The sequence below is a fragment of the Lissotriton helveticus genome, chromosome 5_1 (genome assembly GCF_964261635.1).
Source record: "Lissotriton helveticus chromosome 5_1, aLisHel1.1, whole genome shotgun sequence".
In the NCBI taxonomy this organism is placed as follows: Eukaryota; Metazoa; Chordata; class Amphibia; order Caudata; family Salamandridae; genus Lissotriton; species Lissotriton helveticus.
Window position 1 is genome coordinate 1,129,151,736 of NC_136065.1, and position 25,670 is coordinate 1,129,177,405.

Consider the following 25,670-nt stretch of genomic DNA (forward strand, 5'->3'; position numbering starts at 1 on the left):
GCGTCGACTCTAGGAGTGCGTCATCGACCGATTCAGAAAGCATGTCCGGACAATCACTTAAAACAACAGAATCCTGGTACCGACAACGATCACTGTGTCCACCACTTGAAAACACAGGGGAAGCAAAGACCGTCGTCCCTGTCCGAAACAACACACCTCAGGCCAACAACCTGCAATGCCTGAACTCTCCACAAGACAACATGCCATGCCAGCCCCAGGAACATCATGACGTGAAGAATATACCGTCACCGCTGAAGGGGTCAGCAAGGCTTACACAAAAGGGACACAAAAGAAGCACAGATGCCGGTGACTGTACCCACTGGGCGGGAAGGGACCACCCAGTCACCCTACCCAGAGGGGCCAACCCGTTGGGAAAGAGAGGTCACTATCATCAGTCAGAAGGGAAACGTGCACCTGGGTTATCTGGCATGCCTGTCCACGGACAGGAGGACATGGAGGCCCCTGACCGAATAAGACAACGAGAAATAGAAGTGCATGCAAGCGCTCGGAAGAAAACTAAAACAACGGACACACGTGTAAGAGATCAATTGCCACTCAAACAAGAACTACAAAAGAAAACGGACAGCCGACATCTAGCGGAGCCACCAACAACCACATCACAAGAAGCGACACTCCTGTCAAGACAGCCGGAAAGACACAATGAAGTATCTCCAACAGACTGCACCCTGCTGACACCTGAGAAACAGACCGAGTTTGCGTTTGTAATGGAGATGTGTTCCATGACTCAAACAGGCGGGCCGCAGCCCTGTGCAGCTGATCAAGGAACTATAGACGCTTTGAGAATCAACTTTGTTTGTCAAAAAGGGGGGAGATGTTGTGTCGCGATGCAGTCTAGTGGTTGGGGGGCGGAGCTAGGAAGGAGGGACAGGAATAGGAGGGACAAGGACTGAAGGGGCAGTTATGAGTAGGACACAGAAGAATAAAGATGTGTCGAACACTACTCCTGGCTCCTGTCCTATTTGGGGGGGCATGACAGTTATTTGTAGTTTTATCCCTTTAAACCATTTATGTTGCTTCTATTAATCCCAGTCATTTTCTACATGCATGTGTGTCTCTTACGTTCTTTGCACATACTGATAAAAAGCATGGCAAGAGAAGGCAAAAGCCATCTCCTACCCATTAATCGCCTGATTTAGAAGCAGTCCAGGGCTGGAATTTCATTAACACGTATTTGTAGAATCTGCACAACTGCTACAAGTTTACCATGTTGAATCAGGCAACAGTTCATTTTAACAAATCCTTACCAATGTGACAATGGGAGGCTGGTGATTAAGGCACTCCACCCACCAGCTCAGAGCTGTCTAATCACCTAATCCCCCCGCCCCCCAGGCTTTGTAAATGCATGGGACTTACCATTCTGGATACACACAGGACAAGGGGAGCAAGTAAGTTTATCCAATATCACAGAACAGTATGAAGAACCATAGATATCCATCTTCAACCCCTTCTCACTCCACAGTCAGCTTGTCACATTTAAGCTTAGGTCAAACCAGAGGATTGACTGGTTGCTAAGCATTGACTGGTTGCTTATTCACCATTACTCCCTCATCTCTGTCCTCCTCGTCCAACTCCTAACAGAATGAGGCATTGCTTCCTCATTCTGTTAGGAATGGGACGAGGAGAGACTACAGATCGGGGTAATGATAATTCCCAGTAAGTCATGGACTCATTTACTAGTATTTCAGCGATACTTAGGAATTCCCTTAGCCTGTTGTGTGGGTATAATCTGCAGGCATAAAGGTGCTGGAGGCTGCAGAGCTATCCATGCCAGCCTCATTGTAGCAGACCACCAAACTCGACTTGCCAGGCACTACGTGAAATAATATATATGTCTGATACAAAAAAGATATGTAACTGCATTATAAACCTGTGCATTATTTTATTAATATTGCATTTAAAGTTTTCTCTTTTGTCTATTGTTGTATTTTGAGTTCAGTGGTGCCATTATTTAAAAGGTTAGGTGATGACACTTTTTGTGATAGCATCAGCGTCAAAATTTCAAATTTCATTGGGCCCGCTGCATCACCAAATGTGATGCAGTGCGCACAACAAAATGTGTTTAATTTATTTATATGTTTACTTACCTCTAATCGGCCATATTCTGTAGTTTACCACACCCCACCCTGCCCTCCCCCGCCCCACGTCAGCGCCCAGCAGCACTCCCACCACAGGCCGCTACTGGGTGGGAGGGCATGTAATGGAGATGCCGTAGTAGCCATACTGTGACAGATCGTCAGCTCAGTCCTACCAAGCACCTTGGTGGAAACAGGCTCAACAAATGCAGCGTGGCCATATTGATGGCAATCAGAGTCTCATCATGACCCACTCAACTCTTTACACAGGAATAAGCTCTTTCGTGTAACATGGTGATGCTCTTGTATGATTGAGACTTGGGCTTTTGGGTTTATGGTATTGTGACTTCCATTGTAGTGGTAAAAATGTGGGTACATACAAATAAGGTGACCACAGTGTTTGATGAAACTTATAGAACTGGGCATTCATGTGAAAAATAACTTTTAGACCTGGCAGCATGTTTAGGTTGGTCTTTCCAAAAACATTTTGCCTGCTTACCTTCAATTTTTGCTGTTTTCTTTTTGTTGACCTTAGGACTCTGAGCACTTTACCACTGCTAACTAGTGCAAAGGTGCATGTGCTTTTCCCCTAAAACATGGTTTGGCTAACATGTGCACAACTAGCATATTTCATTTACTTATAAGTCCCTAGTAGAGTGCACTACTTGTACCCAGGGCCTGAAAATGAAATGCTACTAGTGGGCCTGCAGCACTGATTGTGCCACTCACACAAATAGCACTTTGAACATGCCTCAGGACTACCACTGCAGAGCCTATGTGCGCAGTTTACACTGCCATGTCGACTAGCCATTTAAAACCCCTTTCCAAGTCTTAAACTCCCCTTTTATTACATATAGGTCACCACTAATGTAGGCCCTAGGTATTCCATAGGGAAGGCTGCTATGTATTCAAAAGGTATGACATGTTCTTTTAAGTTTTACATGTCCTCGTAGTGAAAAGCGTCCAAATGTGTTGTTCACTACTATGAGGTCTACCCCTCTCATAAGTTAACATTAGGATTCCTTATTACTCTTCTAAGCTGTAATTCCTAATTGAGAAGGAGTAGTTCTGTTATGTTTCACATCATTGGAATGGTAATAATAAATCCTGTTTGCTGGCAAAGTCGAATTTATCACTACTATTTTAGAAATGCCACTTCTAGAAAGATGCATTTCTCTCTTCTTAACCTGTGTGCATGCAGCCTGCCTCCAATACACGTCTGGGGTTTGTGACAACTAGACTTTGTGCATTCCCTTTAGACAGCCACACACAAAGGAAGCTTAGGTGTGACTGAGTGCCCATCCACATCCTGGGAGGATGGGAGCAACTCACATTTACACATGCATAAGCAGTGTCCTGTCACCACACAGAGGGATGCATATCCCCTTTAGAAAGGTTGGAGCCAGAGCTGAGAGGGAGGACTTGGGTGCTCTTTAAAGCCCCTCTTTGAAGTCACCTTCACTTTAAAGGCACAACTTGGTATAAGTGCTGGGTCTCTGTCCCCACCAAATCAGACACTACTTGATCTGTGAAGAACTCTGCCAGGAAGAAGTACTGCTGTGGTGCTACAACGTCTGTCACTCTGTTGGACTGCTGATCTGGAAGAGCTGCTTTTCTTCTCTGATGTGCTACCCTGCTGCCTGCAACTGTCTCCCCTCCAGAGGAAAGGACTGGACCCATCTCACTTGAAACCAGAGTGACTCGAAAGGCATGCAGCCTTGCCCCTGGTCTAACTCTCAGGGACATCAAATACTTTTCATCACCTGCAACAGCACCTGGACTTGGCTTGCTGTAAGTTTTGCCCTGCCAAGTGGTGCCAATCCAGTCCTGGGGCCTTGGAAGTGGGTATAAAGTGCTGCAACAGCTAAAATCCACGCTTCGATGTCATTGAGCTAAACAGAACCGGAACATCTCCCTCTACAGCGACGCATTGCCGCTGCTGCTTGGACTGCGGACATCGCCTTCCCGACTGCACGACGCATCATTTCAAGATCCTGACGCATCTCTGAGCTTTGCGTGGCTCAGCACCGATGCATCGCTTTTGTGCTGCATGGATTGCCTACAGGCCACCGGTTCGACAATGCATGATCTCGGTGCTCCTAGTATCTCAACCCTCGATGCATCCTCAACAATGTGTAGCTTGGGACATACTCATTCCCTACATAGGTACAATCAATGGCAATGCATCGTCTTCGAAGTCGATGCATCTCAGGAACTGTTCAGCAGGCCACGGCTTGTCCCTGTATCTCACCTGCGCTCCATCACAGTTGAACTGAACTTTTGATTTTGGCCCAGTCTAGCATGACCAGACAGCCCTCGCTGGCGCTATTAACTTCTAAGCACTACAAAACAGTTTATTCTTTAAAATTTGATAACTCAACTTCCACTTCATGGATTTTTGGCATTTTGGTCTTGTTCAGATAATCTATTTTTCTAACATGGTGTGGAGTTCTTTTGTAGTGTTTTTACTGTGTTACTATTCGAAGTGTTGCACAAATACTTTGCAGATTGCCTCTTAAGTTAAGCCTGACTGTTCTGTACCAAGCTACCAGAAGGTGTGCACAGGTTAATTTAGGGTGTGCATCTGACTTACCCTGACTAGGTTTACGGTTTCTGCTTGGACAGGAGGCATATCTCTGCAAACCAGAAACCCAATTTCTAACAAGGAATCCCTGGAAATGTTTTCATGTAACAAATGTTTTGATATCACTGTGGTTTGCATAGTGCAAAGGCCTGAGGAGGACAAAAGGCAACAGTTGCCACATCTATTTTATATTTTTTTTTTACTTTAAAATTGCTATACCATGCCATTTTATGGTACTGAAGTCTTGTGGTGGTTGTCTAGCTAACCCTATGGGAGTTTAGCATCCCAGTGATGGGATCTGGCAGATGCATAACCTAGAAATCAGTTACGCGAAATTGTTATATGCAAGTGTAGATCTGTGCAGTAGCTGATTACTGGGCAGCCGATTGCTTTGAGAGTCCCCTGCTTTATGCATCTGTGTTGTCCTCTCTTTCTGAGAGAGACTGTGAACTCTCTCTGTATCACAACCATTTTGCAGTGCAATTGTACCTTGCTTAGCTTTTTGACAATCATGCATACTCCAAAGTTGTCCTACTTGCAAGCATTTTCTAAACAAGTGCATGTTTTCTATAGCTTCTCCTCGTGAGTGGCACTACACAAATTAAATGGGTGTAAAATCCTCCCGTGAAAGTCCCAATTTTGAAGTGGAGGTATCCCTTTTGTAGAAATGTGAATACTTTGCCTGATATTCGTAGTTTTTGCCAGAGTGTAACCGTTTTTCATGAGGAATTAAAAAATACAATTTCAGTGATGGAGAGATTACTGCAAGCGTTGCGTATGTAAAAAGGGAGGGTGCAAAGTGTGTTCCTTGCATTTGATCCCAAAATACCTGGAAACTGGCCTAACCAATAGGGCAAGCTGCAGACTCTCATAGCCAGTTGGCGAAGAAGATTTTATTAAAGACATGGAGATGAATATTAGAGAGCCTCCTATCTTGTAATAAAATGTATAATTGCCGGGTGACCCCTTTCTTGAGTGACACCTTTTGCCGTTCTTTGTTATTTGACCAACAGCACTTTTTTCACGTTACAATTACTAGACCCATAAGCAACTGTCCAACGCAGGTCAGGAGTGGTGTATCCATTACATATTTTTAACCAAACCACCAATAATGTAAAAAGCCAATGTATATTCACTGTGTATCCCTTGTAAGGATTTGCTAAAGATCATGAATCCGGCGTTCTCAAACATAGGTTAGAGACCCTGCTATAGTAGGAAAATCAGGACTGAAAAACATGTCATAACGCCAGCCAACTATGGGAATTAAAAAAGGCCGAACAGTGTATGCCGTAAGACCTCAGATCACACATACCTCCGGCGACCCGCAGTTTAGTTGTTATGGTGGAGCACTTTGTCAAAAACTTTTCTTCGAATATCCGTTTGAGAAGTGTGCTTCATTGCGCACGCCGTATTTCTATTGCTGCCCAGTACACTTTCTAGCGAATCAATTCAAAACAGCAAATGGAAGGAGCGCCGCTCTTTGTTGCCAAGGGTAACAGATGCTGGCCGGTGAAGTCACAAGTCCGCGCGCCGTCTTTCTGGAGGGGGGGTCTACATGGCAGAATGAGTCTGAACTGCACTGACAACGCTGCAGGGCTGGTCCCTCGAGGGAGGACAACAAATGGAAGGCACGTGAACCAGGACCTGCGGGACGCTTTGCGAGGTGAGCATTTCCCGCCAAGTCGCTCTCTCATAGAGGTAGCTCGGGTCTCCACAGGAGTGGGCTTCAAACTTTTTACAAGCCTGGTCCCTCTTCCCTTTAAAAGAATGTGTCCGCTCGTCTACCGTGAGAAAGCACGGTAGGCGTGCTGTGGTGCGTGTTTCCATTTACTTCAGGAAACTTCGGCAACAATTGTCATTTGAGGTTATCTAGCTTACTTTTTTAGTGCACCCCTATGGAGCACGATAGGGCAGTGGTCTTCGAAAGTGTGTACGCAGAGGGCGGAGAGGGGTGTCCAGCGGGGCAGCTGCCTGTGGCATAGGGGGACTGACGCATCCCCGGCCACTTCAAATGTTTGCTTAACTATGCAGTTATGTGTGTAACCTATCACATCTTAAACGTGTTAGTGTAAAAATAACAGATAATGAAAATCTAATTTTGTCAAAATGTCACAGTTTCTTAGTCTGCGTGGCTTTCGTGTGTGCAAACCTTTTCATATTTCATATGGATCATTTACTATATAAAACAGTAATCAAGGCTTTTTGGACTATTCCAGATGCCCGACTTCCGATGACACTTCACTCGCAGATGTTGCAATATTTTAAGTTGCCTAATTAGATTGCGATAATACTGAATACCAATTGTATTGTATAGAAAATCATTGTATGTCTTTACTAAGGCTTTGCGCAAAGACAAGTCGGCTATTTTTAGGGAAAAATGAAAAAGAGCAAAAGAAATGTTTATTATATGATACAAATGGAATAAACCGATTTTTGCCCCATTCAGATTTAAAAATAAGAGGAAATATATATTATCCGTTTGTTATCATGTAAAAATACTGTTTGCTGTATCTTTTGACATCGTTCACAAGTTTGGAGAAAAAAAGTTTGCTCTGTTCCCTAAAACACTAGTGCACATGGTGCGAATGGATGTGCCCTCTATATCTAGAAGCAGTTCAAAGATCCTTTAATGTGGCCCAGTTCATTATTACTTGCCACAGGGGCCCATGATAACCAAACTCCTCCTGGTTTCGGAACATGATGCTTTTTTCTAAAAACATTATGTTGTTATGAAACGGAGCGCTGTTCTGTTACAAAGAAAAGGCCCATTCTTGGAAGTTGGCATCTCCGCGCATGCATGTGATTTGACTCCTAATGAGCTCCCTGCAGTTACGACCCATTGTACCCGAGGCCTGTTCCAGTTTACACCCCCCTCCCCCAGCATAGATGGTTCATGCGGATTTGATGATTCCTCTTTTTCTGTCTTCAGAGCAAACTGTCCACACCGTGCACTCGTACATCATATGTGGTTTCATAAGGTCAAATTCTGCAATAACAAAAGAGTGGCGCGCTAAATCGAAAATCATAGAATGAAATGCCTGTGGGTCCAATCATAATATTAGGGGTCTCTTAGATTGCTTGCGTCAGAAGTGAAGGTGGCCTTTATAGGTTTTGTTTTAACCCAATTCAATGATCTTTTGATTTTCTCAGCTCTGGAACAATGAAATCAAATAACGCTTTGCAAGTCTGCAGGTTACATGTGTGGTGTGTGTGCAGACCTAGGGGGCGCCCTTATATTCTCTCTGCCCAGCTTCGGCGATCTTTTCAAACACACTTGCACACCGTGGTACTGTGCCGGAGTGTGACTCCGAGCGATCCACTTCCTTTTTTATACCCCTCCAGTCACACCTGCCCAGAGGATGTCCTGGATTTACACCCGGTCTCCCTCAAGAGAACAGAACCGCTAACCTGTTACATCCCTTTCTGTTGGACTTGGCCCTTTTTGCAGGGTCATCCCAGAACTTTGTGCCTTCCTCCTGTATTTTGTCTGACCTGTTTCTGTTGGTTTTATGACTCTGGGCACTTTACCACTGCTGATCAGTGCTAAAGTGCATATGCTCTCCCTATGGTAAATTGATGTATGGATCAGTGACTTTATGATTGGCTGGTGCCACCCACAGAAGCAGCCTGTAAAATTGTGTCTCTGCCACTGCAGACCCTGTGTGCAGTCTGGTACTGCCATGCTGACTGGGTAAGTGCACCCACTTCCCGCTCTCTCAACCTTCTCTTTTCTGCATATTAGTCACCCCTATGGTAGGCCCTAGGGCAGGGTGCATTATAGGTACAAGGTAGGACATGCCCTGATGTGTGAGGCATATCCTGATAGTGAATTACAGCCATTACATCACTATTGCAGGGCTACCTGTTCCCCATAGGCCAGAATGGGCAGTTATATTATAACATTTTATAATCCTAACTGTCTCAGGGAACTAGGAGGAAATGCGAGTTTAGTATGCCTGAACTCAGAATGATAAAATACATATTTTAGTGAAGTTGGTTTTAACATTCTGTGTTTCAAAATACCACTTTTAGAAAGTAGGTATTTTCTGCCTAACTATCCAAGCCGGCCTCTGCTAGGTTGTGTATTCTTTGTCTGAAGTTTGAGTGAAAGGGGCTAGGGGATTCCAGGAGACAGGGTGAATCAGCACAGGGCTGAATAGAGAGATCTACATGTAGAGTGGTGGGAGGAGCTTGACCTGGGACCAGAATAGGGCTGTGCCTTCCCTTCACAATGCTGCCTCCACCTCCTGTGGTGCGTCTGATGTCCCTGGCCTACACTGTGAAAGGAAAGAAGGAGTCATGTAAACAGAGTGCTCCAGGACTGACCAGAACTGGTTTGGACTAGGCAAAGGCCTCTCTGCCTTCAGAGGACAAAAGGATTTGCTAGTATAAATATTGGGACCCAGGCCCAAGAACTTTAGATCACTTTTGGGAAACAAGAAGAATCTTTGCTGAGGAGAGGAACCAGAGAAACTGAGGAGGAGAAAGGACTTTGTGCCACTTTCAAATCAGCTTGTAAAGGATCTCCAAGGGCTTGAGATAGAGCTTGCCTCCTGCTGAAGTCTCAGGGACAACAGACTTCACCAACCAGCTCCCCTGCCTTCCCTTGCTGGGAATTGAAGTGCCTGCTGTTGAGCTGGGCTTTCTGAGAGACTGCGTGTCGCTGGGAGATGGAAGTGCATCTCAAGACATAGAAGCGCGTAGCCGCCGCAGCCGTTGTCATCGCATCACCGGAGAAGAGCGTCGCCGTCGCAACAGATGCCTTCGCATCACTGGAGAAGCGTGCCGCCGCTGCTGCTGTTGCCATTGCATCACCTGAAGGGCCTCGCTTCACCGGAGAAAAGTGTCGCTATCGCAGCAGACACCGTCGCATTACCGGAGAAGCATGTTGCACGGCCTGTCGTGACACGCTTCTCGCGCATATCGTTGAGTTGCTGCACGGCCGTCAGGTGTGCACGCATTGTTGTCGCATCAAGAAGAAGATGCCATTTTGTTTCATTGCACCGGATCTTCATCGCATCACGGCGCTGCTTGTCGCATCGCCACGGAAGCGCAATAAGAAACCGACGCATCACCTTCCCACGCGGAGAAGAACCAACGCATCCCCTACACAGCAGTAGAGAACTGACGCATCACCGTTCTTACGTGTAAGGAACCGACGCATCACCTTCCCTGCAACGCTTTTGTTGTATAGCGTTACGCATCTAAAGGTACATTAAACTCAAAGTGTTGTCTTTTACATCTAAAGAAAACAAAGCTATTTCTAACGTTTTTAAAGTACAGTATCGTGGATTTTTGTCATTTGTGGTCTTGTGTTCAGCCTATATAAAAAGACTTATTTTTATACAACTTGTGGGGTGTCCATCTGTAGTGTTGTAACTGGGTTACTGTATGCGTTCACAAATGCTTTACACACTGCCTCTGAGATAAGCCTGTCTGCTCGTGCCAAGCTACCAAGGGGGTGAGCACGGGTTATTTTAGGAGTATACCCCCTTACCCTGACTAGACGCAAGGGTCCCAATTTGGTCAAAGGTACCTACCTCTGCCAACTAGAGACCCCCAAATCTCACACTCCCCAACTTGGTTTTGAAGATCAGAGTTCATTTCACTTGACATACAAAGTCCTTGAGTCACTGGCTGGGTGGTGGATTGGGCCGGAGGCAGTATCAATGAGATTGACTGCAAATTGGCAGGTCACAGGCAGGAGGATCACCAGGCACATCTTCTCGCCGGTTTTTCTTTCCCTCATATTCCGGCCAGCTGGCAACTTCCTCAGTGTGATCCAAGACAGAGGGTGGAGATGGAGATGTAACCTTCTCGAATCATGAAACATTTATTGCTATTACTTCTTGCCCTTTCTTGGCCATTCCCATAGTTCCATCACTTCTAATGATGGTCCAGATCCCGTGCTGGTATGGTGTTCTGAATTTCCACCCAGGTCGGCAATCTTTGATGACGACAGAATAGCCTGGTAGAAGTAATCTTGTATTCGCCCATTCGGTGTTAACAGGCTCTAATGTTTCTCCACTCGCGGCGTACTTGGTTTTTTTTAACACATGAGGCGGTGGGATAGAAATCCCGCTGCGGCCCATTGAACATCAGGGCCCACCGGGCCTGGTGAGTTGTGCAGTGAGGAGTGTTCCTATATTCTTTAAGGAACTACTGCAGGTGATGTTCTGGGTCAGCTTGTTCAGTTGTGGTGATGCAAAGCATTTTGTTCAGCGTGCGCATGAACCTCTTGACCTTGCCTTTGGCCTGGGGCCACTAGGGAGTGATCTGACTGTGACATATCCCTTGCTGTTTGAGGAAATCAGAAAACTCTGCGCCATGGAACGGGAGTCAGTTGTCACTTTTGTTCTCCACCGGAAGGCCAAAAATGGGAAACACCTTCTCAAAGACGAGAGCCACTTGGATGAATGCTGAGGTGTCAATTACTTCCACGATAGGATACTTAGAGTAGGCGTCTACTAGGACAAGAGTGGTCCACCTGAAGGGCAAGCTCCCAAAATCCAGGCTTTGTTTGGACCATGGGTTTGTACATGGTTCTTCGGTGATTACCAATGCCGGCCTTTCTGTCGCCCCTGTTAATTGGCATGCATGACACTTACACACAAGGTCTTCGATCTTTTCTTCTAGTCCAGGGAACCATACCTTTTCTCGCTTCTTTGACTTAATTTTCATGGTGCCTTGGTGTCCTCCATGCGCTAGCTGCGTGACAAGGTGTCTCAGGGTCTTTGGGACCACGATGCGAGATCCTCACAGTAGGATCCCGTCCTGGGTGGTACTGAATTAGTCTCGCACTCCTCCACATCTTCATCAAACTCTCCTTGCCTTCGTGCGCCCAATCATTCGATTCCCAGAGGAAGTCTTTCCATGTGGCGCTCTGCACAGCATTGCATACACAGAGGATAGTGGGGTCCACCTCAGCAGCTTCCTTGCTATCTTCCAGGCTTAGTGCTTGGGGGCAGGCGGCAGTTGAGATCATGTTAACATAGTCTTCTGCTCCGTCAGGGTCGTCGTGAGCCACTAAAGGTGTGGGGTGGTGCAATAGGAAATCAGCAGGGTTTTTCTCTCCGTGCCTGTAGATTACTTACATCTGGTAATGTTGCAATTGGATGGCCCACCTCTCGATCGGTGGGTGGGAACCAACCCTCGAAAGAGGAGGACCAAAGGCTGGTGGTCAGTGACAACGATGAAGGGTTGTCTGCTTAAGTACAGGTGGAAATGCCTGCAGGCCCACTTGATCGCCAGGCCCTCTCGCTCGATTTGCATGTAGCGAGCTTTGGTTGGTGTCAATGCTTTGCTCACGAAAGCCAGTGCTGCCCACCGCCCTTGCTCTTGTCCCTGAGCTAGTACTGCTCCAAGCCCGACGGGACGGGCATCTACCAACAATTCCATGTGCTTTTCAGGGCGAAGTATATGAGTGTGGCATTGTCGAGGAGGGCATCTTTATTTCTTTGGAATGCAACTTCTTCACGACAGCCTCAGGTCCATCGGGTGACAGTTTTTGTTAGGGCGCTCAATGGTTCGGCAAGAGTCTCATGGTCGGGAATGAACCTCCCACAGTACATGGCCACCCCCAGGAAGCTCCTCATTTCTGAAGGTATGTTAGGGTCGGCGCTTGTTTGATTGTTTGTGACTTGCAGGGGTTTACTTGTATTCCATCTTGGTTGAAGCCGTACCCAAAGAACTCAATGGATCGCTTAAAGAATGAACATTTGTCTCTGTGTAGCGCACCTCTGTGTTCTTTGAGGTGTTTGAGAGTGGCTTTCAGGTGTTTGTGGTGTTCCCCGGCAGTAGGTGAGTGGATGAATATGTCATTGCTGACATTTAGGACGCCGGGTATCCCAGACATGGTATCGCGTATGGCATTTTGAAATACTTCGGCAGCCGATGAGATTCCTAAATTCAGGCGTTTGTATCGGTGCAGCCCCAAGTGGGTGCTGAAAGTGGTGATAATCGGCTTTCCTCTGCCAGTAGCAACTGGTGCTATCTGGCGTTGAGGTCCAGCCTTGAGTACCACTGGGAACCGTTGACGTCCGCTATGATATTTTCCATGGTGGGCATGGTGGGCGTCACATACTTAAGCGGATTTTCCCAGGTTGTTTGGGCTTTTCTACTATCGCCATTGGGAAGACCCATGAGGTTAGTCCATATACCTTCTCTATCATGCCTTGTTGCTCAAGCCTCTCAAGTTCCTTCTCCACCAACGATGGGAGATTGAATGGGATGTGGTGATGTACGAGTGCCACAGGTACGACAGCAAGGTCAAAGTGGAGTCTCACTGAGGGGTATTTGAAACATCCCTTTGAATAACTCAGGAAATTGTTCTAGAAATTCTTTGATTTATTTCTACTGCACGCTCTTGGCGAAGGATACGAGGCCAAGATCTTCTGCAGTGTAGCTGCCTATCAATGTGTTGGGTTCCTGGTCTCAGTCTTCAGACTGTATGGATACTGACATCCGCTCTCAAAGGGGTAAAGGGGAGTGACTCCTGAATGCAAATATTTTGGTGTGAGACGGCTCCAGTTGGGGTTTAGGTTGAAGGCAGTTTTACTGTTGGACTCTCATTACGTTGACTGAGGCACCGGTTTCGATAACGGCTTTCACTTCCGATCCTGCTACTCAGATGACACATGTCGGTTGTGGCCTTCTGCGGCGTTTCAGTTCCCTGGTGAAAGAGATGAGAAAAGTCTCCTCTTCGTGTTCTTATGGGGAGGAGACTTTGAGGCGATAATTCTGTTTCCTTGACCATCTGGAGACATCTTGGTGCGCTAGGTTCATGAGGGATAGTTGGTGCACTCTCTTCGTTAGCGATTTATTGTCTTTGGTCCTTTTGCTCCGGATCTTTCTCCTACAAACTGACGCAAAATGATTGTTGATGCCGCAGTTGGAACAGGTGCGGCCTTGCGCTAGGCACTCGCCGACAGGGTGTTCTTCCCTGCCACAGAGTCCGCATCTCGGCCTACTTGTCGGGAATTTCTGGCCCCTGGTTGTATCACTCCGGGTCTTCGTTCGGATAGCATCTAAACGTTCTTCTTTGATGCTTGCCGGCTTCTCTGGGGCTCGTGTAAGAGCCTGGTCCATTTCGTTGGCTCAGTAGGTGGACAGCTCATGTGTGCGTGCTAGGATCAAGATGTCCTTGAGGGTGATGTTAGATTAGTGTAGGATCAAACCTCGCAACATCTTATTCCTGAATAAGCTGCATTTGGATTTCTTTTAGTTTATCATCTGCTGTGCAAGTACTGGCCAACTCACGTAGCCTGGCGTAGAAAGTGTAGATGGACTCTCCTTTGCTTTGGTGTGCTTGGCGTAGCTGAAACCTTTCAAAGTCCGGGTTTAGTTGTGCGTTGAAATAGGTGTTGAGCGCCCTTACAGCCTCATTGTATTCTGTGATGAGGCCAGAATTCGGTAGGTGTTTGAATAGTTTGTTTATTTCTCTTCCAGCATAGTGGAGGAGTAGTGACCTCTTGACGGCCCATCGGTCTCCCTCGTCGCGAGGAAGCCGTTTTCGAGTCGCTCGATCCCTATATTCCATTGTGGGGAGGAAGCCGCTGGGTCCATCATGCGGGCTAGATCTCAGGGCCTCACTGAGTGCTTGAGGTTCTGGTCTTGCCCTATTGCAGGTCTTTGGCACAGCTTGGGGACCCTCGAGGGAGGCCTGATGGGGCTCGCCTCTTTGGACTATTTACATATATATATATATATATTCACTGAAAAAAACATAGGTTTTAGGCCTTATATAGTTAGGAATTAGCATTTAACGAACCTTTAAAATTCACTCAAAAAAATATACGTTTTAGGGGTGTTATAGTTAGCTGGACATTTCACTCATACAAAACCATTGAAATTGCTCCTATATAGTTAGTTGTACTAACTATATTTCACGCACCCGCAATCCACTGCTGATGATGTCACATATTACATCATTCATGACATGGTCAGTGACATCACTGATGACATCTCAAATGACATCACTGATGACATCATCCAGTGAATGTGGTTTGCTTCGTTATTTAATTATGCATTATATATATAGCAATTTGCATTGAAGAATGAGTAGATATATAAAAATAAATATTTGGATGGAGGATTTAGTAGCAGTGTAATTGACTGTTTACTTGACCAATTTATAGTGTCTCACTAAATATAGTGGATAGTGACTAAACTGTGTGAATATCTGTATCACTTTGTCAGTTGTTGTGTAAACTGGTTCTCCAGTTGGTTACTAGCTATGTGAAAGTCTATATTAGTTATTGATCAGTTAACTGAGTATTTGTATGGGAGAGTGAATGTGTGTGTGGTTCAGTGGGGGGTGTGTGACTGCCCAAAGATGTGTGAATAGTTGATTCACTAGATATATGAAGTTAAAACTACATGTTCTAACAGTTGTTTGGGTGAGTGAATATCTTTATGGGTGTGGTGATGAGCAAATATATTTCTAAATGGTACATGTCCAACAAACTAGAAAAATAAAAGGCAGTGTATGTGACAGTTGTTGTATATAAATAAGTATACATAAGACTCAATGATTGTGTGAGTGACTGTATGGATAGCTGTATACCTCTAATAATGATTTTATAATTCACTAAGTATGACTTACTATCTAAATGAATAGATGAAGTTGTGTTTGTATAAGTGTGTAGTTAAGTAAATATGTAAGTATGATCCATTGTTTGCATAAGTGAGTAGGATGACTTCATATGTGAATAGGATGTGTGCTGGTGTGTAATGTCGATATAGGTGTATACGTATTTTTGATAGGGTTCTATTGTTCATTGACAGCATGTATGAGTGAATCTACAGGTAAGTGATTAGATGTGTGTATACATCTATGAATCACTGAGTGGGTTTTTAGATACTTGTATTGCTGTGACAATGGATTCAAATATGATACTCTGTATTTTACAAAGAGTTATGAAAGATTTTACTAGTGTACGAAAAAGTGTATGTGATTGTCACGTGGATGATGTCATCAGTGATGTCATCATTGATGTCATTTGAGATGTCATCAGTGATGTCACTGACCATGTCATGAATGATGTAATATGTGACATCATCAGCAGTGGATTGTGGGTGCGCAAAATATAGTTAGTACAACTAACTATATAGGAGCAATTTCAATGGTTTTGTATGAGTGAAATGTCCAGCTAACTATAACACCCCTAAAACTTATATTTTTTTGAGTGAATTTTAAAGGTTTTTTAAATGCTAATTCCTAACTACATAAGGCCTGAAACCTAAGGTTTTTTCAGTGAATTTGCAAGGTTTTTTAAATGCTAATTCCTACCTATATAATGCCTGAAACCTATGGTTTTTTCAGTGAATTTCAAAGTTTTTTTCAATGCTAATTCCTAACCATATAAGACCTGAAAGCCCACCAGGAATCTCCAGTATGCGCCAGGGGACTACATTGCAGAGAGGTGTAATGAAGCCACTCCCCTTTTTACACCTCTCTGCAACGCAGCCCCCGGGCGTGTTTGCAGAGGGGGAACTAATTCCCCTTGCATACTAGGGGTCCCTGGGGGCCAACTAGCCCACTGTGAACCTGCAGTAAGCGCCAGGGGGCTGCATTGCAGAGAGGTGTAATGAGGCCACACCCTTTTATACACCTCTCTGCAACGCAGCCCCCGTGCATGTTTGAAGAGGGGAAACTAATTCCCCTTGCATACTGGGGGTCCCTGGGGCCAACTAGCCCACCTGGAACCTCCAGTATGCGCCAGGGGGCTGCATTGCACAGAGGTGTAATGAGGCTATGCCCCTTTTTACACCTCTCTGCAACGCAGCCCACTGGCGCATTTGCAGAGGGGGAACTAATTCCCCTTGCATGCTGGGGGTCCCTGGGGGCCAACTAGCCCACCAGGAGCCTCCAGTATGCGCCAGTGGGCTGTGTTGCTTTGCCCCGGAGGGCGGCAGTCCCTGGGGCAGTGTGGGGGGGATTGGGCACCCCCCACACTTCTTTATCACTATGCCCCGAGATTTGGTCCCCCTGGGGGGTAATTCTTTAAAAAACATACTGGGTTTAAAAAAAATAAAAATATTTGGCATTGGGGTCCTTGTGGGACCACCTTAGCAGGCCTAGGGGGTCAGGGTGTTTCTATCCTGCCCCCTTTTTGTGTTCTACACATTTGTTTTTCTGCTTTCTTTTGCCTCAGTCTTATGAGCACAAGATGGCTACCAACACTTCCTGGTTTGGAGTGTTGACAGCCAATAAGCATGCAGCTTTCTCGGAAAGGTACGCGCACCGTCCGCATACCGTACGCGTACGTACGCGGACCCGTGCGCGCACGGTACGCGCACCCCGTGATTTTTAAAAAAAAACCATTTATTTTATTTGCCTTCGGGGGTCCTAGTGGGACCCCCTGAGCAGGCCTAGGGGGTCAGGGTGCTTCTACCCTGCCCCCTTTTTGAGTTCTACACGTTTGTTTTTCTGCTTTCTTGTGCCTCAGTCTACCGAGGCACAAGATGGCTGCCAACAATTTCTGTTTTGGAGTGTTGACAGACATTGGCAGCCAATCAGCATGCAGCTCGCGCCCGCGAAGGTCCGCGCACGTCTGCGCACGTATATATAATTATATATATATTATAGTTAGCTAGACCTTTTACTCATACAAAACCATTGAACTTCCCCCGTTATAGTTAGTTGTACTCACTATAACTCGCGCGCCCGCAATCCACTGCTGATGATGTCACATATAACATCATTCATGACATGGTCAGTGACATCACTGATGACATCACTGATGACATCAATGATGACATCTCAAATGACATCACTGATGACATCACTGATGACATCATCCAGTGAATGTGGTTTGCTTTGATATTTAAATATGTATTATAAATACACTACTTTGCATTGAAGAATGAGTGGAAATATAAATATAAATGTGTGGATGGTGGATTTAGTAACAGTGTCATTGATTGTTTCCTTGACTAATTTGTAGAGTCTCACTATATATAATGTGTAGTTACTAAACTGTGTGAAAGTCTTTATTGTTTTGTCTTTATTGCTATGTTAAAGACTATATTTGTTATTGGTTTCTTAAGTGAGTATTTGTATGGGTAAATGAATGTCTATGTGGTTTGGTCGGGGGGTGTGTGATTGCCAAAACATGTGTGAATAGTTCATTCAGTAGGTATATGAGGTTAAGACTACATGTTATAACAGTTGTTTCAGTGAGTGTATATGTTTATGGGTGTGGTGGTGATGAAATATTTCTCTCAATGGTACATCTCCATTAAACTTGAAAAAAAAGGCAGTGTATGTGACAGTTATATCTAATTAAGTGTGTCTAAGACTTAATGATTGTATGAGTCACTATATGGATAACTGTATACTTGTAATAGTGATTATTCACTGTATATAACACTGAATCTATAGGTAAGAGTTTAGATGTGTGTATAGTTCCATGAATAACCGAGTGGGTGTTTAGAAATTTCTATTGGTGTGTCAATGGTTTCAAATATGACACTTTCTATTTTACAGTGAGTGATGAAAGATTATACTAGTGTGTGATGAGGTATATTTGATTGTCACATGGATGATCTCATCAGTGATGTCATCAGTGATGTCATTTGAGATGTCATCATTGATGTCACTCACCATGTCCTGAATGATGCACTTTTTGTGACGTTCCGGTGGCGCAGAAGACTGAGTGATATGTATCAGGCAGGACTAAGCCACTTTTTGTGGCTTAATCCTGCCTGATTAATATCAGTCCCTTTAACGCAGTGTCCTGCGTTAAAGGGGTGTGCAATGGGTGTTGCTGGGGGCGTTCCCAGCAGCATCCATGGACTTGAGTAATTTATAGCATCCTCAAAGTCAGTCTTTCAAAAATTCCAAAGTATAGGACATGATAATCCAAATCCAAATGTTTCTCAAGAAAAGTCATAAACCGTGTCCGTGGGTCATATCTGCCCAAATGCCGATATTCCGAACGATTGAAAATGACTTTTCTTGAGAAACATTTGGATTTGGATTATCATGTCCTATACTTTGGAATTTTTGAAAGACTGACTTTGAGGATGCTATAAATTACTCAAGTTTGCCCGAATTGTGTGGGTAAAATTGATACCTAGTCACTTTGAATAAGAATGTACTTACGTCTCGTCTAACATTTGGAAGAAATATCTATTTATATGACAACAGGATACCGACATAACTTGAAGGAAATAAGAACGCCCTGAAGAAGTTCTGTTGTACAGAACGAAACGCGTTGGCTAGCTGTGGTACATAAACTTAAGGAAAATAAAAGCATTTGAATATACACCAAGATTCAGCGCTTCAATAAGGACTCTAAGTGATATGATTTGATTGGACTTGTTGTGCAAGTGGTGCTTTGCCAAACTTTGGAATATTCTCCACTACTCTCTACTACTCACTCTCTACTACTCATTCTCTATCACTCTACTACTCTCTACGACTCTCTCTCTACTACTCACTCCCTACTACTCACTATCTACTACTCTCTACTACTCACTCTCTACTACTCTCTACTCTCTACTACTCACTCTCTACTACTCTCTCTCTACTACTCACTCTTTACTACTCACTCTCTACTACTCACTCTCTACTTCCCACTCTCTACTACTCTCTACTACTCACTCTCTACTACTCTCTCTACTACTCTCTACTACTCACTCTCTACTACTCACTCTACTACTCACTCTCTACTACTCACTCTCTACTACTCTCTCTACTACTCTCTACTACTCACTCTACTACTCACTCTCTACTACTCTCTACTATTCTCTCTCTCTGCTACTCACTCTCTACTACTCACTCTCTACTACTCTCTACTACTCACTCTCTACTACTCACTCTCTACTACTCTCTACTACTCACTCTTTACTACTCTCTACTACTCACTCCCTACTGCTCTCTACTACTCACTCTACTACTTACTCTCTACTACTTTCTACTACTCACTCTCTGCTACTCTCTCTACTGCTCCCTACTACTATCTACTACTCACTCTCTACTCTCTATTTTCACTCTCTACTTCTCTACCTCTCTCTACTTCTCTCTCTACTAGTCTCTACCTCTCTACCTCTACCTCCCTACCTCTACCTCTCTACCTCTACACCTCTACCTCTCTACCTCTCTCTACATGCACACATTTACACATATATATGCATATATATGCATATGCATTTATATATATATGTATGTGTATATATATATACATATATAAACATATATAATCTGAATATCTATATAAATACAAATATAAATGCATGCATACATATACATATATTCATACATATGCATGTTATTTACATGAAAGTTTGAAAAACACTAATAAAAGCAAAGCTAAAAAGCCACCTCATTACAAACAGAATGGCTTTAACTTAAACGAGGGCGAGATCTATTGCATTTTCAATGCTTGTTTACTTTGGTTCCATCAAGAAGGCATTCGGATGTGTCACACATTTGCCATAAATTCTGAATGTTAGCACTCTAGTTGCTCATTAGATCACTGTAGTAAAGCTACTGCTCACCAGGGAAGTCTGCTGCTGGTATGGTAGAGGATTTGAGAAGTCACTCAAAATGTGCCCTAATTTTTCTTTCTGAAGCACTAATTATAATTTCTATGGCAAAATGAACCCCCTCATTTTGTTCCTTTTTAAATTAAATGTTTTCAGACTTACCACTTCATTCCAATCAAGATGGCTTCTGGTATGCCATACTTTTGTCATAAGTAAGACTGTTAGCGCTCTAGTTGTTCTTTAGAACACTCTGGGGCATTCTGTCATTGGGCTATACTTGGGCTACATCTGGGTGATATTTGGGCTACATTTGGGCTCTTTTGTCTCTGGTGGCCATCTTGGGAGACTGCATGTCAGAATTTTTTAATGAAATAGAAGAGGATTTGAGAAGTCACTCAAAATGTGCCCTAATTTTTCTTTCTGCAGCACTAATCATACTTTCTATGGCAAAATATACCCCCTCATTTTGTTCCTTTTTAAATTAAATGTGTTAAGAGTTACCACTTTATTCCAATCAAGATGTGTTCAGGCGTGCCAGACCTTTGTAATAAGTAGGACTGTTAGTGCTCTAGTTGTTCTTTAGAACACTCTAGGAGGCTGCAGTAGAACACGAAGGAATCAACTGACAGTCTCTGTCCTTGTTGGATGTACATGTTTTACTGAGAATGTCAGACTTCATTCTCACATGACTGAGAAAGATAATGTGAATTTACAGAAAATATGCTTTCAGTTTAGCTTATAGATTCCCTTTCAAACCACTGTGGGAAAAGCATGAGATAATAGTTTTCTTTCAAACATGATTCATGATATCCCAGCAGAAGGCTTTTTCACATGGTAAAATCACCTTACAACACACCACAATTCCTAAAATGAGTATGGTACCATCAACAAATGGTTTATAATGTAACTAAAGTCCTAAAACCTTCTATTAACTGCAATGCTTTTTAATGAGGTGCTATCATGTATATTGGTCCCAAAATGGCTGCCAACACTTCTTGGATGAAGTGCTGACAGCCAATCAGATCTCACGATGAGATGTGTGGTTAGCTCAGCCCAGATATATAAATTGTTTTCCTTTTAATTTTCTCAGGAACTACTGGAGGGATTTACACCATTTAAGAAAAAGAGTGATCTGTGAATCAGACTCTACCATTTTGCCAAATTTCTAGTATTTCCGTTCAGCCGTTCGGGCTGTAGCCGTGTCTAATCGTCCTATGGAAAGTAACATGGGGAAAACACGTTTTGGGACCCCCCTTTTTTCTCAGCCCCCACTTGACGAATCCCCCCCAAAACTTTCAGGAAAGGAGCGGAGCGGAGCGGGCCATCTTCTTTGAGAAATTCCCGAAGATTCATCAACCGGCGCCAAAGTTATTCCCAATAGAATGTTGCGGATTTCCTATGGAAACTAGGTCCTAACTATAAATACCTACTGGCGACTGCCAGTAGGTAATATATATATATATTCACTGAAAAACCCATAGGTTTCACATCAGTTATAGTTAGGAATTAGCATTTAAAAAACCTATAAAATTCACTGAAAAAACCATAGGTTTGACACCAGTTATAGTTAGCTGGAAATTTTACTCGCATAAAACCAATGAAATTCCCATGTTATAGTTAGTTGGACTCACTATAACTTGCGCGTGCAATGCACTGCTGATGACGTCACATATTACATCACTCATGACATGGTCAGTGACATCACTCATGACATCACTGATGACACCATCCAGTGAATGTGTGTCTTTTTGAAAAATAAATATGTTTTATATATGTATATGTAAAAGTTGATGGAAGAATAAATGTTTAAATAAGTGTCTAAATGGATGTTTTTTTTATAAAAAATTGATTGGTTAACTGGCTTATTAAGTGTATCTTAGTGAATACATATATTAGTGAGTAATGTTTACATATTTAAATATATGGATTAGTGTTTCACTTTGTGTATAAGTGGCTGCATGGGTCGGTGAGTAGCTACATGTGTAGGTATATGGGTTATTAGATGTTTTTTTTAGTATCAGTATGAGTGTTTGTATGGTTTGGTGGGGGTATTACCTAGCACATAGATGCATGAATGACTGACTCTCTCTTTGTATGTGTTTTGAAGACAGCATATGTGCGGGACTGTATGGGTGGATGAGTGTATATATGTGTGTGTTAGTGACTGAATGACTGTCTCAGTAGTATCTTTATCAGTAACTACATATGTTTTAATTTAATATATGTGAGTATTTATGTATATAAGTGAGTATATGTGAGAGTAAGAAATTGTAAGAGTTTCTGTTTAAATAAGTATGTGTTTCTATAAGTGATTGATTAAGAGAGTAAGTATGTGTAAGTTTCCTAGAAGTAAGGTGGTTGTGTGTGTATAGCTGTATATGCAAATAAATGGATGTTCAATAGTTTATTTGCATGTGTATGTGTGAGAGTATCTTTTGGATGACTGTCGGTGTGTAACAGGATGTATAGGAGTATCACTACATATGATCAGTGAGTATATGTATGAGTGACTATATAGAACTGTTGGTCAATCAGTGGATGTGTATATAGATGGTAGAATTATTGAATTGGTTGTTGTAACTGGTATGGGTATCTCCATTTTTTTGAAAATTTAAGTTTCTATTTTTGAATATGTGTTTCAAGGGTTACATTACAGTGAAAAGAGGTCTGTCACTCTGTCACAAGGATGGTGTCATCAGTGATGTCATGAGTGATGTCACTGACCATGTCATGAGTGATGTAATATCTGACGTCATCAGCAGTGCATTGCACGCGCAAGTTATAGTGAGTCCAACTAACTATAATGTGGGAATTTCATTGGTTTTATGCGAGTAAAATTTACAGCTAACTATAACTGGTGTCAAACCTATGTTTTTTTCAGTGAATTTTATAGGTTTTTTAAATGCTAATTCCTAACTATAACTGATGTGAAACCTATGGTTTTTTCAGTGAATTTCATAGGTTTTTTAAATGCTAATTCCTAACTATAACTGGTGTGAAACCTATGATTTTTTCAGTGAATTTCATAGGTTTTTTAATAGCAAATCTCTATAGGTATGAAATGTAATATTTTTTATAATGAATTTTATATTTTATAATTATGTAATACTATTTTTGTATGTTTTTTTTTTTTGCCCCGGAGCGCGTACCGATGCGCTCACCGGTGAGCGCAATGTTACGGCGTGCCCCGGGGCGCATACCGGTGAGCGTCCCGTTAGCGCTATTGCCGCGAACGAAAACAACATCGTGACGTATCGCGTAGCCGCGTGATGCGTCATATGACGCACGGCGTAAGTGCACCCGGAAGCACTCGAGCGCCTACGATCGCGCAACGTAATCGCCGCCGGGCACGCACCGGGGCGCGTAGCGTAAGCGCGTCGGGTCATGTGATCTGAAAATAACACTTTTCATTGGTTCAGATCAGTTTTAGTTTCCAAATGATGAAAGCCCGGATCATGTGACTTGAAAATAACACTTTTCATTGGTTCAGAACTGTTTTGTTTTCCAAATGATGAAAGCCCCCACCTTTTTTCCTCATTCTCACTTTGTTGTTTGAGTGAGGAAGACCTGCTTTTTTCTTACAGATATGGCTACAGTACTATCAGCAGCTGGAGCATCTGCCCCACCACCACCACCACAAGGACCACCAGAAGATCACATTGGTGGTCAAGGAGAAGAGGAGGAGGAGGAGGAAGAGGAGGAACAGACAAGGCAGTTCCTGCCTGAACACAATACCCCATACCAACCAAAAGAGCACTTCATATGGGAGTTTTACAAAATTCCCAAGGGGTTTCAAAAAAGTAAACGCTGCAAAGGTGACTTGTCTCATCTGTGGTGCTGTGCTATCCAGGGGGAACCCTGCAAAAAAAATATTCCTTTGGGAATCATACTATGATTCGGCACATGCAGCGTTTACACCCTAATAACTATTCTGCAGCAGAGGTGAGGGAAATCTGCAGTAACCTACCTCAATCATCATCCAGAACCTCAACAACCAAAGAACCCACTCCATCGGGTCCAGAGGCAAGGGAGGTGATTCCAAATATACAAACAAATTTTGGGGGATACAAAATTGTTTGTATATATTGTAACAAAACAATTAGTTATGGTCAGCAAAGCATTACACTAATCAATGTTGCTATGGATAACCACAACTGCCCGAGGAAACCATCATTTTTCCTGGTTTTTTTTGTGCTCCAGTTGAGCCATTTTCAATTCCCTGTTTTTTGTTTCTCCCCATAAAAAATACAAAAAAAATATAAAACTGTTCAGAAAAGCCAAAAAAAGAAAAAAATGTTCAAAAAAACAATAAAAAATATAAAACAACAAAAAGAATAAAAAACAGTTCTTTTTAGAACTACCTCCAATTTATAAAAAAATGCTACATTTTTAAAAAACTCTGTCATTCTTTTTTCTCCACGGTACGCTCCCCGATACGCTCCCCGGTGCGCGTAACGGGCGCTCCCCCCACCAAAATCGAAAAAAAATAAAAAAAAAAATGTTGCCCCGCGGGGCCCTTTTATGGCCCCCATATCAAATCTAGGGGGTCAGGGGGGGTCTACCCTGCCCCCTTTTGGTCATTTCCCCCTTTGTTTTTGCCACCTCTTGTATCTCGATCCTACCGAGACACAAGATGGCGGCCGCTCCGGACTGTTTGGAATGTTGACAGACACCCGAGAGCCAATCAGCTTTCCGCTCGCGTACTCGCGTAGCGCGCCCGGTGCGCTCCCCGGTGCACGTACCGGGGCGCGCTTATAGATATATATATTTTTTTAACCTAAATTACTCAAAATCCACTGGAGCACATATCTTGAGACATAGCAAAGGCACATCGGGCTACCAGTCCCTACAATTTTGCCAAGTTTGGTGGGAATCCATTCAGCCGTTCGGGCTAAAAGCCCTATGGAAATTAACATGGGGAAAACACGTTTTGGGACCCCCCTTTTATCTCGGGCCCCGCTTAACGAATCCCTCCCAAACTTTCAGGGAAGGAGCGGAGCGCAGCAAATTTAAGGAAAATTACAGGCAGATCCCTCAACCGGCGCCAAAGTTATTCCCAATAGAATGTTGCGGATTTCCTATGGAAAACAATCCTAACTATAACTACCTACTGGCGACCGCCAGTAGGTAATATATATATATATATATATATATATATATATATATATATATATATATATATATATATAGCATAGCGGAAATCGTAAGGAGTTGATTCCATATATATATATATATATATATGAAATCAACTCCTTACGATTTCCGCTATGCGCAGCAGCAGCACGCCAGCAACGAAGGAGACGGACCAGCCAGGTACAGCAAGATGGAATTTATTGCTCACAGAGGAAACAGCTACGCCTTTCGGGCCAATTCGCCCTTGTTCACACTGTAATCTTACTGAATAACAATTGCGTTTTTTGTATGCATTAAGAAAATAACCACACCTCTAGTGATGATGTCACAGGTCACATAAAAGAGAGAAAACCATATACATGTTTGCT

At 43.4% G+C, this 25,670-nt stretch overlaps 1 protein-coding gene across 1 annotated transcript in view; it reads left to right on the forward strand.

The window, feature by feature from the left end:
• Positions 1 to 6,232: 6,232 nt before the first annotated feature.
• LOC144753518 (uncharacterized) overlaps positions 6,233 to 25,670 on the forward strand; it is a 166,318-nt gene continuing 146,880 nt past the window's right edge. Inside the window, exon 1 of the mRNA XM_078641178.1 lies at positions 6,233 to 6,340. Coding sequence (XP_078497304.1) covers positions 6,241 to 6,340 — 100 coding nt within the window. The 5' untranslated portion in view covers positions 6,233 to 6,240. The remainder of the gene's footprint in view (positions 6,341 to 25,670) is intronic.